Source organism: Chiloscyllium plagiosum, chromosome 31, assembly GCF_004010195.1.
Source record: "Chiloscyllium plagiosum isolate BGI_BamShark_2017 chromosome 31, ASM401019v2, whole genome shotgun sequence".
Lineage (NCBI taxonomy): Eukaryota > Metazoa > Chordata > Chondrichthyes > Orectolobiformes > Hemiscylliidae > Chiloscyllium > Chiloscyllium plagiosum.
In genome coordinates, this window is record NC_057740.1 from 26,010,337 (window position 1) to 26,027,493 (window position 17,157).

The window sequence follows — 17,157 nt, forward strand, 5'->3', positions numbered from 1 at the left end:
TAAGGGAGGAAGAGGGGAATGAGGAATAAAAGGCAGTGGATAAGGGTGAAGAGGAGGGGATGAGGAATGGAAAGCGGTGGGTGAGGGAGGAGGGGGATGAAATGATGAGGAATGGAAGGCAGTGGGTGATGGAAGAGGAGGAGAAGAGGGATGAGGAATGGAAAGCAGTGGATGAGGGATGGGAGGTATGAGGAATGGAAGGCAGTGGGTGAAGAAAGAGGCGGGGCTGTAAAATGACATCACCGAAACCGTCGTCACAATGAGTCCGTGCGTGTGACGTCAGATGTGCTTTGTGGAAAGTGGGAAGGGGGGGGATTGGAGGAGGCCGGACTCAGAGAACAATCAGTCTCAGCGACCGAGAGGGGATAGTCGTGTCTGTTGGTTTCAGCGGTAGGTAAACCAGGCTTTCTTACCCGACTCAAGGCCTAGACTAGTCACGATTGAAGCTCAGAGAAGCCGTTGGCTTCCCTGAGGTATGGGTGTAAGTATCGCCGGCTCATTCCAGCTGAAGCTGCCCGTCCTGTCGCCATGTCATGTGAAAGAGTCCGGCTTATTTCCAATGGCAGGCCGCCATTCTCCCCCCACCCCTCTCCCACACCACACTGGAAACTGAGAGAACCGAGTCGCGTGGCCCAGCCGCCTGTTATCCTGACGAGACTTGGGCCTCGAAGCCTGGGGTTGGCAGTTGGCGGCGGGCCCCGGTCAGGAAGCGGCTGCGATATGAGACCAGCTCGGACTGGCTGCTTGTGGGGGCCGGAAGTTCCACCCGTCTCGGCTGCGCTGATTGGAGAACTACACCAGGCGCGATGCCTGATTAGCTGAGCGCGCTGTCAGTCAAGGTTCTGCTGGTGTCTGGAGCTGAGCGACATTTTCTGGACATTCCCCATTAATGGTGTTTCCTTGTTCTTTGTTCCCACCAGGGTTTAAAGTAGTATTGTCTTCGTTATTTTGTCTGCACCGCTATTGGTATGTCAACGAGGTTATTCTCAATTCTTCCCTCCTCTTTAAACGATGTTTAAAAATGTCGACTTTGTTCAAGTTTCGGTGCAGCACAATCACTAGATCAGATTATTGCTGTCCGTCTTTCTTTGAAAGCATTTGCTTTAATTTTTTGGTAAGCCACTAAAAGTTTGGGATAAAAAACAACTCTTTCTTTCATATTGGCACCGAACGATTTCACTGACGGCCGCCAATCTGAGTTTGAAACTTCACCCTGGCCATAATACTGTACTGACTTTTTAAACTGAAAAATCTTACAATTATTTCAAAAACAAAAAAAGTCAATGTTAAAATGAATGATATGTGAATTAAGTTGACTTCACTTAATATTTAAGTGACAGTTGAGTTGAGATTTCATTAAATTGTGCATTAGACTTCCAGATCTAACACTTGCAGTATTTTGGAGCCTGAAAGGAGTTTATTGTCATGTCGTACTTAAGGTTTCAGGCTTCCTTTTCTGCCAGTCATGAAAAGTAAACACAACTGTCAAATTCTTCAGTCCCAAATGCAAATTCTGATGTCCACACCGCTGAATAATTCTGGCTGAGAGGTTAATTAAATCACTAGTTAAAATTCCTGTGTATTCTTTAGCACACCTGGTAAAGTGTTAATTTGACAGTATTTCATGTCTTGAACTTTTTCTTAATCCACCAAAAGAAAATAGATGCGGATGATTCTCTATTCTGGCTACTAGTGGTGTGGTCAATTCACTGCAAAGTTGATCAAACACCTACATCCTTACTGATCCAGTAGTGGTTGCTGTCATCAGAATTATTTTAAATATTAGTAAGGGTCTAATTGAACTATAGAGGGAAAAATGAGGTTTGCAACTGCTACCATTGGAGAGTCTTATTGACCAAGAAAGGTTGAATAGGCTTGGGTGGTGAGAATTAGAACTAAAGAAGATTTACTTGAGGTGCATATGATTATAACCTAAATAGAGTAAAAAGATCTATTCCCTCAATAACCAGGGCAAAGGTTTAAAAAGTAATTTGCGGGATTATAGGGGAGTTTAGAAATTATTTCACCCTGAAGGTATTTCACATCCTGACTAAGTGGCTGAGCAGAATTCCTTTTTGCATTTTAAAAGAAAAACTCTGATATGCGGTTGTGGTATGTAATACTTTAAGTGCTGTAACCTTGAGCTGGAAAATGGGATTAGATTGTATCTTTTTTGCTTGTCACAAGATGGATGGAGTCGTCATCTATGGTGTACATTTTTCTATTTTTGACTTTAAAAGAAATGGTAACTTTTGTTAGTAGAATCAATCCACAGTTGAATGAACACAATTTGATTAAACATTAACTTATATACAAAATGCTTCCTTGATGTTATAAAACAAGGTGTTAGTTAATATAAAACAAGGTGTTAGTTAAGCAAAGGTTTGGGCCAGGAAGTAAATGTTTAAGGAGCATTTTAAACAAATGGAGTGAATTAGGGAGGGAAATAGGCAGTTTTAGAACCTAGACAGCTGAAGATGCAGCTACAATGAGTAATGAAAATTGTTTGGAGGATTGGGTGGGATGTGTGTGCAGTTAATCATGGGAACAGAATGAAAAGAATATAGATATTTTAGAAGGATGTGTAGCTGGGTGAGTTCAGAGCTGAAGAGAAACAAGACATAGATGAGGATTTTTAAATAAAAGTTCTGTGTCCTACTTAGTAGTATATACTATACTCTATAATGTAAATGTTTTGTCAGTTATTACTCACTGAAACCCCAGTGATGAAATCACATGGTCTTTCCAGTGTTGAGAGGAAACCTAACCTGTTTGACAATAAGCAAATTATGGCTTATTTTAAGTCAAAGCTGATTCATAAATCCCATTTAAATTTGAACTGGAAATTGTCTTGAGCTGTTTAATTTGGCAAATACACCAGTCTGTTTCACAGTGACCATTTTAAACATGGCAGGCAAGCAAGATACTTATAATCAGTCTCTTATGCAAATTAGCTAGTGGTATCTTCTTCAAAATAGTAAAACTTTTGAGCAAGTTAGAGAATTATTTTTAGTACAGGAATTGTAGTGTAAAGAACTTTTTGACATGGAAACCATATAAAATGGTAGGTTCCTGATAGAACCAGTTTAATGACATGTATACTGATAATACTAAGACTAACGATAAATAAAACTATTAAGTCTTGTTCCACCGATCCCAAACAAGGATAGTTTTGATAGTGTCCAAAGCTTAAATTGGCTTTTGACAATCATAGTTTGCAATTATCTAAAGTTTCGACTTGCACATAAGAAATTGCTTTGCTAAGCACTGGCTCTTAAATGAAGTGTTATGTCTGAGCAAGTTTGAGATTTGTATTGAGCTTGAAATATTCAAGCATGTGTTTGCTGTATTGACCACATCCAATTCAAATACAAATTCAGCATATAATCTTCCTCGCTGCCTGGTAATTTCTGTGCTTGAGTTTGGTGGGGAACAAGCTGCCACATTATTTTTTTCCCATTCCCGCCTTGGTAGTGTGGAAGCGTACTGTGCAGTTCTTTATGTAGCAGAAATCCTGTTCTGCTATGGCAGGCACACCTTAAGCTGTCGAGTATTAGCTGCAGTTGGCATTCCAGCAGGATTACTTGGGTAGCAGTCAAGAAACAAGAATCCGTTTTTTATTTCCTTGAGGCACTGATGTACAGAGCACTATCAAGTTAGAATCTTCCATGATCTGCGTTTATAATAATGTTCATTACAGAGGCATCAAGGGAGATCTTTTCAGTTTCATTAAGGCCCCTTACAAGTGACTTTTGCACAGAATAGGATCTGGTTATTGCCGGAGTTGAAAATGTGGATTCCCAAAATATCTAGCCACTAAACATTCACAAATGGTGTGATGTGTTCATTTGATATCAAAGTTATTAATGGCTAAGTTACTGAGCCAAAGTTTTGGCACTTAAATTATTTCTAAAACTAAATAATTTTCCAGACCTTATGTTGAATACGTTTGATATAAATACATTGAATTGGAAATTTTACTTTGCATTTGCCTTTTAAAATGTTTGATTTTGTGAAATGATATTCAGGGATATTTTTCAGTCATTGTTGGCAGATCGTTCAATCCAAAGATAAGATGTACTCAGGAGAAAGTGAGGACTGCAGATGCTGGAGATCAGAGCTTAAAAATGTTTTGCTGGAAAAGCGCAGCAGGTCAGGCAGCATCAAAGGAGCAGTAGGATCGACGTTTCGGGCATAAGCCCTTCTTCAGGAATCAGGCTTATGCCTGAAATGTCGATCCTCCTGCTCCTTTGATGCTGCCTGACCTGCTGTGCTTTTCCAGCAACACATTTTTAAGATAAGATGTACTCAATTGGGTTTCTGCCACCAGTTTTCATGTATTTCAACATTTTTAGTTGTTATTTGTGCAGTGCAAATCTGAGATGGGAGAAATAAATAAGTTCAAATTTAAGTACTAATTAATTGCTATCATTGCCTTTAATAATACAACATTCCTACATTGGGTTAATGAAATCTACTCTCTCTTGTCATCCATATGTAAAATTGTTCATGCTTGATGGTTACTAAATTTTCCAGTAAGCTGGAAGATCATAATAGTCACTAACTTGGAGGCTCGGGGTGGCATTTTTAGTCTTGTAAAGGAGAAAAGCATAAGTAAGTGTGTTGCTTAAAGCCTGGAGAAAGCAACTTCTCTTGTGGGTCTCTATTTTATTTGTCTTCACATTTTTGCTGAAATTGCTACTGCTGAACAGAAATGGAACACATTGAACAGCACATTATGTAATTAGTAAAACAAAAAGAGGGTAATATTTGTTAACTTTTTTGGGGGGGAGGTGAGGGCAGCTATCTTTGGCTTCAAATTGGTTTGTGCCTCACAGCTCCTTTTTTTTTCTTAAGACTGAACTTCTGTTATAGAAGTTGGGTCTTTTAGAGTCAAAGAGATGTACAGCATGGAAACAGACCCTTCGGTCCAACCCGTCCATGCCGACCAGATAACCCAACCCAATCTAGTCCCACCTGGCCCATATCCCTCCAAACCCTTTCTGTCCATATACTCATCCAAATGCCTCTTAAATGTTGCAATTGTACCAGCCTGCACCATTTCCTCTGGCAGCTCACTCCATACATGCCCCACCCTCTCGTGAAAAAGTTGCCCCTTAGGTCTCTTTTATATCTTTCCCCTCTCACCCGAAATCTATGCCCTCTAGTTCTGGACTGCCACACCCCAGGGAAAAGACTTTGTGTATTTATCCTATCCATGCCCCTCATAATTTTTGTAAGCATCTGTAAGGTCACCCCTCAGCCTCCGACGCTCCAGGGAAAACAGCCCCAGCCTGTTCAGCCTCTCCCTATAGCTCAAATCCAACCCTGGCAACATCCTTGTAAATCTTTTCTGAACCCTTTCAAGTTTCACAACATCTTTCTGATAGGAAGGAAACCAGAATTGCGCGCACTATTCCAACAGTGGCCTAACCAATGTCCTGTATGGCTGCATCATGACCTCTCACCTCCTGTACTCCATATTCTGACCAATAAAGGAAAGCATACCAAGCGCCTGCCTCACTATCTTATCTACCTGCGACTCCACTTTCAAGGAGCTATGAACCTGCACTTTGTTCAGCAACACTCCCTAGGACCTTACCATTAAGTGTATAATTTGCTTTCCTAAAATGCAGCACCTTGCATTTATCTAAATTAAACTCCATCTGCCACTTCTCAGCCCATTGGCCCATCTGGTCAAGATCCCATTGTAATCTGAGGTAACCTTCTTTGCTGTCCACTGGACCTCCAATTTTGGTGTCATCTGCAAACTTACTAACTGTATCTCATGTTCACATCCAAATCATTTACATAAATGACGAAAAGAAGTGGACCCAGCACTGATCCTTGTGGCTCTCCACTGGTCACAGGCCTCCAGTCTGAAAAACAACCCTCCATCTTCACCCTCTGTCTTCTACCTTTGAGCCAGTTCTGTATCCGAATGGCTAGTTCTCCCTGTATTCCGTGAGATCTAACTTTGCTCACCAGTCTGCTATGGGGAACCTTGTCGAACACTGAAATCTATAATAATCACATCTACTGTTCTGCCCTCATCAATCCTCTTTGTTACTACTTCGAAAAACTCAATCAAGTTTGTGAGACACAAAGCCATGTTGACTATCCCTAATCAGTCCTTGCCTTTCCAAATACACGTACATCCTGTCCCTCAGGATTCCTTCCAACAACTTGCCCACCACTGATGTGGGGCTCACTGGTCTATAGTTCCCTGGCTTGTCTTGCCACCTTCCTGAAATAATGGCACCACGTTAGCCAACCTCCAGTGTTCCAGGCACCTCACCTGTGACTATCGATTATACAGATATTTCAGTAAGAGGCCCAGCAGTTTCTCCCCTAGCCTCCCACAGAGGTCTAGGGTACCCCTGATCAGGTCCTGGGGATTTATCCACTTTTATGCATTGCAAGGCATTCAGTACTTCCTCCTCTGTGTTATGGGCATTTTTCAAGATGTCACCTACATTCTATATCTTGCATGACCTTTTCCACAGTAAACACTGCACAATACTTGTTTAGTATCTCTCCTATTTTCTACGGCTCCACACAAAGGCTGCCTTGCTGATCTTCAGGGGCCCTATTCGCTCCCTAGTTACCCTTTTGTCCTTAATATATTTGTAAAAACCCTTTGGATTCCCCTTAGCTTTGGCAAATAGAGTTATCTCATTTCCCCATTTTGCCCTCCTGATTTCCCTCTTTTGTATACTCCTACTGCCTTTATACTCTGCTCAGGATTCACTCGATCTATTTTGTCTATACCCGACATACGCTTCCTCCTTTTTCTTGACCAAACCCTCAATTTCTTTAGTCATCCAGCATTCCCTACACCTACCAGTCTTTTCTTTCACCCTAACAGGAATATGCTGTCTCTGGACTTTCAGTATCTAATTTCTGAAGGCTTTCCATTTTCCGGCTGTCCCTTTACCTGTGAGCATCTGCCCCTGATCAGCTTTTGCAAGTTCTTGTCTAATACCATCAAAATTAGCCTTCCTCCACTTTACAACTTCAGTTTTTAGATCTGGTCTATTCTTTTCCATCACTGTTTTAAAATGAATAGAATTATGGTCGCTGGCCCCCAAAGTCCTCCCCCACTGACACCTCAGTCACCTGCCCTTATTTCCCAAGAGTAGGTCAAGTTTTGCACCTTCTCTAGTAGGTACATCCACATACTGAATCAGAAAATTGTCTTGTACACAGTTCAGAAATTCTTCTCCATCTAAACCTTTAACACTATGGCAGTCCCAGTCGATGTTTGGAAAGTTAAAATCCCCTATCATAATCACCCTATTATTCTTGCAGATAACTGAGATCTCCTTAAAAATCTGTTTCTCAATTTCCCTCTGACTATTAGGGGATCAATAATACAATCCCAATAAGGTGGTCATCCCTTTGATATTTCTCAGTTCCACCCAAATAACTTCCCTGGATGTATTTCCGGGAATATCCTCCCTCAGCACAGCTGTAATCTTATCTTTCCTGTTTACTATGTTTTATTTATTTTACAGATTGGCAATAACAACTGTACTTTTTGAGTAACTCTGCAAATATAACTTTTAAAGCAATTATGCACATTTGAATCCTGAGCAAAGAACTTGCTTGTTTGGCAAAATTGAGGTGAACCTGCTGGAGGCAAACTCCATATGTGTGACTACAATCAATGCATTGCTATAGTTTGTGCCCTAATTGTGAAAGTTTTCCAGGGTCACCCTGTAAAATCTTGCTAATAGGGAATACTGTAAACTAAATGGGATGTTGGGAAAATGGTATTAAACCCACAGACAATAACAACTTATCCCAACTCTCAAATGCTGTAATTTCTATAATCTCGTTTGAACCTTCACTTTAATTATCGTGAGGTTTAACTGTAAGGAATTATGTCAAATATGATAGTTCATAGTGAAACTTTTTCAAGAGCTTCATTTTGCAAAACTGTATCTGTTGATATGAATAAACTGAAAGAAATTGCAACACTGGAGAAGGGTAGAACATGTCCTTCCAGTTAATTAATCTGTATCTGGAGTACTTGTCAGAGTGTAAGCACATCTAAGAAATTCAGCAATTATTACTGATGGTGCGACAACCAAATAACAAGATGCTTTGTTCATCTTTGAATTTTTCTTAATATTGACCAAAGAACACCTGAGTAGAGAGTCTGGTGCTGGAAAAGCACAGCAGGTCAGGTGCATCTGAGGAACAGGAGAATCGACATTTCGGGCATAAGCCCTTCATCAGGAAACTGTTGAGGGGCTTATGCCCAAAACGTCAATTCGCTTGCTCCTTGAATGCTGCCTGATCTGCGCTTTTCCACACCATACTCTTGACTCTGATCTCCAGCATCTGCAGTCCTCGCTTTCTCCTGAAGAGCACCTGAAGTCAGTTTATGGATCAAGTCAAATTTAGGGCTTCAGCTGGGTATAGAATAAAACTATTTGTTCTGTAAAGAGAACAATACGTTGGAAGTTATTTTCTCAATTCTTAGAGCAACTGATTTCATCTCTTTAAATTGGTTTGAGGGAGTAGTTGTATTGTGGAATATGTTGCCCACATATGTCAGTTCAGAACTCAAAATTACCAAAACTCATTTGTGTAGCACTTCATCTCATTGTTTTGAACTTCAGAGAATAAGGCACAGTCAATTTAGTATTTCCTCACCGGACAATCCCTGCATGTTAGGAATTAGTTTGAACCTTTGACCTTCTTCTATGCAAGTATATCTTTCCTTAGAGGAAAAAAAACAAAATTGACCACTCTACTCCAGTGTGGTTTCACCAAGCCACTGCATAAGTGTAGTGAGACATCTTTACTCCTGTACTCAAATCCTCTTGTAATAACAGTTGCCATCCTATTTACCTTTTTAATTACAAGATGTAACTGCATGTTAACTCCTTGACCCGTGAGCAAGGACACCCAGCCCTTTTGAAATTGAACACTTCTGGACATCTTGCCACTTAAATACTGAAGACTTTTCCTTTTCTGTCAAAGTGTGTATCTATCATCCCTATTTTGTTCTTATTGATCTTGAGTAAGAAATACAAATGTTGGGCTGCATTTTCTACATCAATCAAATGTGCTTTTAAATGAGTGAGTGAATTTAAATTCTGTATTTGAAAAGAATTGTTGAGTCATTGGCCTCTTGCCAGTCTGACACATGATCCTTACCTTCAGACTTATGGGACGAATACCAAACTCTGCAAAATGAGCAAATTTACTATTATTTTCTAATTTAGTTTCTTTTTCTAATGTATGTAGAAAAAAGTAATTTATTTGTATTAAGCAGATCAGGCATTCTCAGGAAAGAGAAAGACGGGGTTAACCTTTCAGCTCAAACCTTCGCACAGACTCTAAAGTGGTTTTAAGATCATATTTACTGAAAAAAGTCAGTCATTACTTCAGCCAAATCTCTGAATGTTTAATTAATCTCACTTTTAATTTAAACAGAGATGTGAAGATTCTGGATGTAAGTAGGAAGTACAGTAACTGATTAGTTACACTTCATTGACTTCAATGTAAGCAGTTAAATATGTTTGTGTACTTTATGATACTATGTGCTGGAAAGAGATAAATGTGTCGTTAGACATTTCTTTTCCTCCACCCTCCTCATCTGCCAAGGTACAGGGATTTTTAAAGTCTATCTCTTGGCACAACCAGTGGGAATTGTCCAGTGGACTGCTGGCTGTTCATGTGCTACCATATTAGAAAACAAAGAATTAGAATTTTTTTCCATATGAATTTGTGTGATAATAGCACGTTTGCCTCATAATTTGACAATGAAAGCTCAATTTCCCAATTCCGGACTTGACCACACAAAATGCAGCACTCCCTCAGTACTAAGCTAGTACAGTTATGAAAAATATCTTTTGACATTATTAAAAGAATACAGCAGTTACAATCACTGTTCATTCAAATTGCATAACTTGTGAATTACTTTTGTTTAATATCTGAATTCTGCTGTTTACAAATTGGCAGCATTTGCCTACATTTCAAAAAAATGATTGAAATGTTTTGGGCAATCAGCCAATGCACAAGTTAATATTTTTGGGGTAAGGTGGTATTTCAGCCTTCAAAATGAGTCCTGAAATTCTCGCAGATTTGATAGTTCTATAAAGATTGGCACAGACCAGTATGTCCTTTTGAGCACAGTAAATTCCTTTCTTTCTCCTCCCATGTTTAAGCTCTTCTCCTGCAATCTAACCTTGAAAGGAAAACAATTGCTTGGTACTTGGTATTTCACAATCAGTTACGTGGGAGAGAGAACAATTTTGAATTGCATGAGAAATGCCAAAATGTTATTTTCCAGAACTGTAGATAGTGCCCAGTCCATACCTAATATTGACTCATTTAAATTTCTTGACTGAGTATAATTGATATCCCAAAGACTGAACTTGATAGCCTGTGTCGTTTAAGATGTGTTTGGTGGTACTGTAAGTCACAGTGACTACATCTGTCAAGTGAAGTATTTTCAAAAACCACTGAGTTCTAACTTTAGAATTCTAGACTTTATCTCTACATTTTGGTCCAAATTTTGTGGTAGTAACAATAAGGAAGCTGCCAATGTTTGTCAGTACGCTGACAACTATTTCTAGAGTCTTCACATGCAGTGAAATGTGGAATTTCAGAAATTGCTGTCACTGATTCTATGCTTCTCTCTCTCGAGCGCACGAGAAAGAAAGGGAGCTATCAGATTCTCAGTGAATTTTAAAGGCAGTAGTAAAATTTGTTTTACCAGATAATAACTGCAGTTCATTTGATTTTGATACTGCCTTTGAGGATACTGACTTTAGTTGAGAGCTTCTTTGATTTGGGTACAAGCCTTGCAGGCAAATCCCAAGTTGCCTTCACATATAGTGACCAGAAAACTGCAGATGCTGGAATCCAAAGTCGACAGGCAGGAAGCTAGAAGAACACAGCAAGCCAGGCAACATCAGAACGTGGAGAAGCCGACATTTTGGTTGTAACCTGAATATAGTGGGCTGTCTTGGAGCACTGATGGTACACATGAAAAAGTGTTGCCTGAATGTTGTTGATTATGGAGAGGAAGCATTTTCAGTCTTGGCACAAGCTGAATGTGTAAAATACTTGCCCCTGAGAGAGTGCAGTAGTTTAAGACAATTTAAGAGCAAGGTAACCTAAGTGTTTTAGTTTTAAAATTTCAAAATCCAAAACGTTTGGTTAAAACCTTAGAAAGGATTCTATGAAGTTGAAGCTCTGTTATATGCCAAATCAAGGAAGAGGCTATCAGATTCTCATGACAACTGAAGCCCCAGTTCTGTGGAATAGAAGAGGGAATTCTCAGTACTGTAATGAGATGCTATTGGGATTATTTGGATTTTCATACTGTTTTATAAAATCGTTTAATGTGTTTTAAATGTTGTAATGACATTGTAGTGCACCCTTCTGTTAATTACACCAACCACCCAGAAAAGCTCACCTTGCCTTGTAATCTGTTAAATGAGTGACTGAGAACTCCCAAATTTCACTATTTAAAAAATATCAATTTATTCTTTAATTCCTGAAAGTGAACTTTAAACAACTATTCACAACTCTAAGCCCCCCCTTTCTCTTCTCTGCTTATTACCTGCCTCCACCTCTATAGCAGTATGCTGTTCCAAGTAGATACTTTATTAAAATTATATTAACTTAATTTCAAAACCACACAGTATCTGTTGTCTTCTGGCTGAAAATCTCTCTGGGTCGTTGTCTTTCTCTTTACTGTGAAAAGGTACCTTTTGATAGAGTTTCCTAATTTCTTGAGTCTCTTGATGGCAGTTGCTCGTGCTCGAATTTTCAAAATGTCTGCATTTTTATATCTCCAACATCTGATCATCTCATTGGTTTGATGTTAGCAAAACAATAAATTCAAACTCTATTGGGTTTTAGTATCCTGGAGCACGATTTAAATTGGTTAAATTAAAATTGTTGTCAAAACAGCAACCAACGCAAGTATGAATTTCACAGCCAAATGTTACATATTGTTGATTTTCCAGTACACTCTGGGACTGCCATCGAGTCATATACACAGGTGCTTGGAAGCTCTCAGTTCAGAACAGCATTCTCTCTCACTTTAAGGTACACTAAACACCTTCAACTTAATGACAATGTAACTAGTTTAATTTATTCTATTTATCTTAAAATAACTCATTATAACAAATAACCTATTCTTAAACTTGAGTCTTTGTGTTTCACCTTGTTAAAACCAAAACAAAAATCAGGCTGACATTAGTCTGGGATCTCACTTGTCCAGTAATAACATCGGCTATCATCATCAACATTTGCTATAATTGATTCTTGCCTGGTGTAACAGGGAGGACAGTGCATGAGGTGATGTACCAATATGCCTTTAGATGGAAGCTCAGATCAGAGATGCTGTCAAGAAAGAAGAGGGGAATATGGGAAAGCGCACAGTCCAACAGGAGAAGAGCAAACACTTGCAGATTTATAGAATGTCAATTGTCAACATTTAAGAGTAAAGTAATTCTTTATACCTTTTTGATTTTGCGATTGAGCCAGATGTCATTCACCACTGAAGTAGAAGGTATGCAGGGATATGGGCCAAATGCTGGGAAATGGGAGTAGATGAATTGGGTGAAAGGGTCTATTTCCATGCTGTATATCTCTATGACTTTATACGCAAACCTGCAAGATTCTGTCCCAGCAATGGCTGCACAAAGGACTAGCAACAGTAACATGGACTGAAACTGCAGGCAGCTATGAGCAAAGCTGGCTTGCAGTCGCTGCATCACAGAAATACATAAAACAGGCTGCTACTAGAAGTTAAAATTCCAGCTTGTTTAAATTTTTTAATGATGTAACACTATCCAGTGTTGAAATCTTTACAACATAGGGTTGCTTTGGTGAGATGTTTAAAAGGTTTTAATCACAAATCTTTTAAGTTCTGGATTTCACTTTGTCAAACTTTTAAAGAGTTTTCATGTTTTTGGAACATCTCTTAAATGTTTAACCGATCTTTTCCTGTCTGGGCCTCAATATGTTTGAACTGAGGGAAAGCTTCTTATACGTGAAAGTAACAGGTATAATGTTTTAATGTATAAATTAGTAGTGATCAGTTAAGCGTAATGCTGATTTGAAGCAGTGAACTCTTAGTAATAGCCTCTAATATTTCTGTTTGCCACCACCTTTCAGCCTTTTGGTTTTTGCATTCTTTAGTTGTGGGGCTTCTTTAACATCCAGTAACAGCAAACATTTGAATGCTTTCTTTTACTGGTACTGTGAAATCTAGCACACAATGAATTCTTTCTGTGGTTGTTACAGATCTAGTTTTGTATTTTATTTCCAAATCTGATTGAAGGACTGTAGGAATAATGTTCAGACCACTATAACTTACACTATTGTTTAACCCTGGTTAAGCCAACTGAGCAAATGGCAACTACTGTGTTTGCCGGTTGGTGGGTTTGCAGTGCAATTCCAGCACCTGCTAAGGTTGCCATGAAGGACTGTCCTTCCCAACCCCTCCCCTCACCCAAGGTGTGGTGACCCTCTGGTTAAACCACCACCAATTGTCTGTCTGCATGTCTCCCTCTAGTTTGGTAATTAATCTCTCTGTCTGTTGTTTATTCTAAGCTTATATTTGTGTGCAACCTTTCTCAAAACCAGCCATATGAACGCCTTTGTTTCTGATGTTCACAATCTAATTAAAAAGGACCATAGACAAGTAATGTGGTCCAGCCAACTGTTAATTCAAAGCAAGTTGTTTTTGCTAAGAAAATTCCTTCTCTATTACTTCAAATAAGCAGCTTAATAGAACAGTGGAGGAGACTGTGTTAGGTAAATTGAAATAATGAAAGCCTTCTGAACTGAGAGATGACAGTTTCTTGTATTTAAATGGAAAATTTAGTCACAGGTCAAGGAGACATGTGACTTGTCAGTGTGAATATAAGAACCCCACAAACAGTAAGTCGATAGATAATTACTTAACTATGTTGGTTGAGAAATACGTGTTGACCAAGAGGTGTAAATTACACGAGCCTGCTTTGACGGGGAGTTTTCAGGTCAATGGAGAGTCTGGGATTTCTGTTGACTGGTTGCAGCTCATCCTCTTGAGAGGAAAGATAAGGGTGGTAATCACCATGGAATCGATCAAGTTTCCATCTTAGAGAAATGTAAGTTAGTTGTCAAAATAGGGAGCAATTTGACCCTTTTTTTGGAGAAAGAGGGTTCTTAGTGCAGAGCTTTGGGATGGAGTAAATTTTAAACCTTTTGTAAATGCTGTATCTATGGGAAGTAAATTTGTGTTTCAAGGATTTCATGTGTAATTCTGGGATTGTCTCAACATTAAGGTTGGGCACAGTCTACGCTGAATACTATTACTTGGTTTGACTGGTTTTACTTAGAACTATGAAGCTTAGCAGGAGTAAAATAGCCCATGTGATGTTTTTGAAGAACTTTTCCAATATTAAAGATAATGTATCAACTGCAATAAGACATTTGGAAGTGAATTGATGCAAGTTAGTGTGACTGTCATTTTGGCAACACATCCCCTAATGCATACTTTTGTCCAGAGCGCATTGGATTGTGTGTTGCACAACTGTGATGCTGTTGTGATAGATGCTCATGTTCTGACAATTGCCAAGTGACCACCTAAATATAAAGCTACTGTTAATGCATATTTTAACATTTTTGTCACTTCATTCTGAAATCTTTCAAACTGCATATAAAATAAAAACTTAGCAACTACCAGATGTTCCTTGCCCATTTTAGTTTTGCCTTGGGGGTCTCTTCTCTCCCTCTTTTTTTTCTCCCTGTAGGGTTATCTTTCTGCTTGCCCATGTGTTTTCTTTCTGTTGGTACTGCTCTGATCTCTCCAACACCACAAACAGGTTGTTCAATGTATTCACATCAGTTGTATGATCCTTTGATCTTTTACTTATAAATTTTGAATCCGATATATCCTCTCACTAGATGCCTGAAGAAGGAGCAAAGCTCTGAAAGCTTAAAATTTCAAATAAACCTGTGGGTCTGTAATCTGATACCATGAGACTTTTGACATTGACCACCAACAGGAATCACCAGTTGGCAATTGTGAACAGAAACTTTATACCTTACTGGCCTCAGTTGAGAAGAGTTGATTTGGTGCAGATTAATGGTTAAATCTTGAATTTTGGTCATCTCTATTGCTCAGTGCAGCACTGTGGTTAATTTCCCCAGTGACCAAATGAATGAACTTTGAGTATTTTGATTTTATGGTTTTGGATGTGAGCAATTTAAATTGGATTTTGACTGAGACTTGAATTTTAAATGGAACACATTGGTGATTCAATTTGGAACTTTTTACAGCAAGTAAGATTTTGTGACTGACTGACTTGATCTGTTAAAGATGTTTTGTTGCAAGAGAGCAGTTTTTACTGACACTATTTCACCAGCAGGTCCTTGTTTTTAAAGTGTTTAAACATTTTAAAAATTCCAGTCATAATGAGAAAGGCTTGTCCTTGAGTCCATCTGAAAAGGAGATAGGCAATAGTGTCAAAATGAAATTACATATGCTGTATTTTTTAAAAAACAAAAAAATCCATGCCCATAAATTTCAACATTGCTAGGATTAATTCAGGCCAGTAATCCCAAATTAGCTTTCCTAATTATTCAAGTGGCACTTGCTGATTGAGCAAAATGAGAAAGAAGAGATTGATTTCTCTTTTTCATATTGGTAAAATGACTTAGTGTAGGTTTCACAAACTTTCTTGAATAGAATTTCTGTATGCTTCTGAGGAGAATTGTTTCATCCCAAGGGAGGTCACCATATTAGAAATCTGATATTGGATGGTAAAAATGAAGTGTAGTTCTAATGTTTTTTGTCGTGTGCTGCTCTTGCAATCTGTTTGACCTCTTCTGTCTAATTACAGATTGTACAGTGGGTATATCTCAAACAGGATGGCCCAGGAGACCAATCAAACACAGGTCCCCATGCTGTGTACCACTGGCTGTGGTTTCTATGGCAACCCTCGAACCAATGGGATGTGTTCAGTTTGCTACAAGGAGTATCTACAGAGACAGCAGAACAGTGGAAGGATGAGCCCACCAGGTGAGTCAGGAAGGTTCAACATGGAACACCATGAGAAACTTCCCCAGATAGGATGGGGAAAGTTCTGCTTTTTCAGGTAATTTTCCTTTATGCATTTGTGGTAAACCAAGGAGAAAAATATATAGACATATAATTTTCTGCCAAATAATGATGACACTTTTAAGATGACTACAGAAACATTGGGCAAGAGCAGTTGAGGTTAAACATGAGAATTCAAATGTTTTCCAAGATCTGTCAGTGTGCTACTAGCTCTTTGGAAACAGTATTTTTCTCTGCTTTATCACTGAAATGCATTGAATGGTGTGAGATTAAAGTTGTTGCTGTGTGATTTTAAAATTATTTTTCTTATACATTTTCTTTGTCACCCAAATTTTTGTTCAATTTTTTTCCCTTTTCTCCTTTTTTTTTAAGGAGATAAACACACCATTGCTTATCCTCCTTTCATATTTAAGGTGCCCAGTTTCTCTGACTACAATATCAGCCTACTTTCAGCAACTCTCCACATTTTAAAAAAACATTCACCCAAAATGGGGTGAATCTAATGAAAAGTGAGTGCTATTTGTTTCCCTGCAAAAAATGTGCCTTTATACTTACCCTAACTATGCTGACTTGTGGAGGGACAAATTAGTTCATTAATCTGTTTTTTTTAAACTGATTTCAAGGCCTGAACCATATGGTGAATATTGAGTGTAATTGGCATAATACATTGTTTAAAGCAATACCTATAAGTAGACTTGCTTTGGAGCATTCAAATTGGCTGTGTATAGTTTGACCAAAAATATTTTGCTTTGTATGCTTTTATGTGCTATGAATTTGTCATGTTTGGGGTGGAGTAAAGACATACAGCAATAAAACCCAAGGTTTGCAATTATTGTTCCCAGCAGATTTTTGTATCTACTCTTTTTCAATTTGTCAACATTTAAATGCCTGAACTAAGGTTAGAAATTTAGCACTCTATCTTTCTGGATGGAACTTGCTCTATTTGGTTTCCACTTGCCAAGTACTCATCATGTAGCTGGACTCTGTTTCTCTCTTGTTCCCTGCCTTCGCAGTAGAGGTTGATTGCTATACTTTTGAGGCTGTGCTGGAATTCAGCTGTAGCTGTCTAGCTT

General features: G+C 38.7%; 1 protein-coding gene and 1 long non-coding RNA gene across 3 annotated transcripts in view; one reads left to right on the top strand and one right to left on the bottom strand.

Annotated features, from left to right (window-relative positions):
* Positions 1-717, bottom strand: part of LOC122565341 — an 8,962-nt gene extending 8,245 nt beyond the window's left edge. Inside the window, exon 1 of the long non-coding RNA XR_006316135.1 lies at positions 414-717. This is a non-coding gene — a long non-coding RNA (uncharacterized LOC122565341). The remainder of the gene's footprint in view (positions 1-413) is intronic.
* The window catches only part of zgc:77486 (uncharacterized protein LOC405808 homolog), a 31,349-nt gene continuing 14,293 nt past the window's right edge, over positions 102-17,157 (top strand). The window contains exons 1-2 of one of the 2 annotated variants that reach the window (XM_043721214.1): positions 102-390; positions 15,867-16,045. In XM_043721214.1, the coding sequence (XP_043577149.1) occupies positions 284-390; positions 15,867-16,045 (286 nt within the window). In that variant the 5' untranslated portion in view covers positions 102-283. Of the gene's footprint in view, positions 391-857; positions 967-15,866; positions 16,046-17,157 lie in introns of those variants that run through there. The other variant, XM_043721215.1, reaches the window with a different exon arrangement.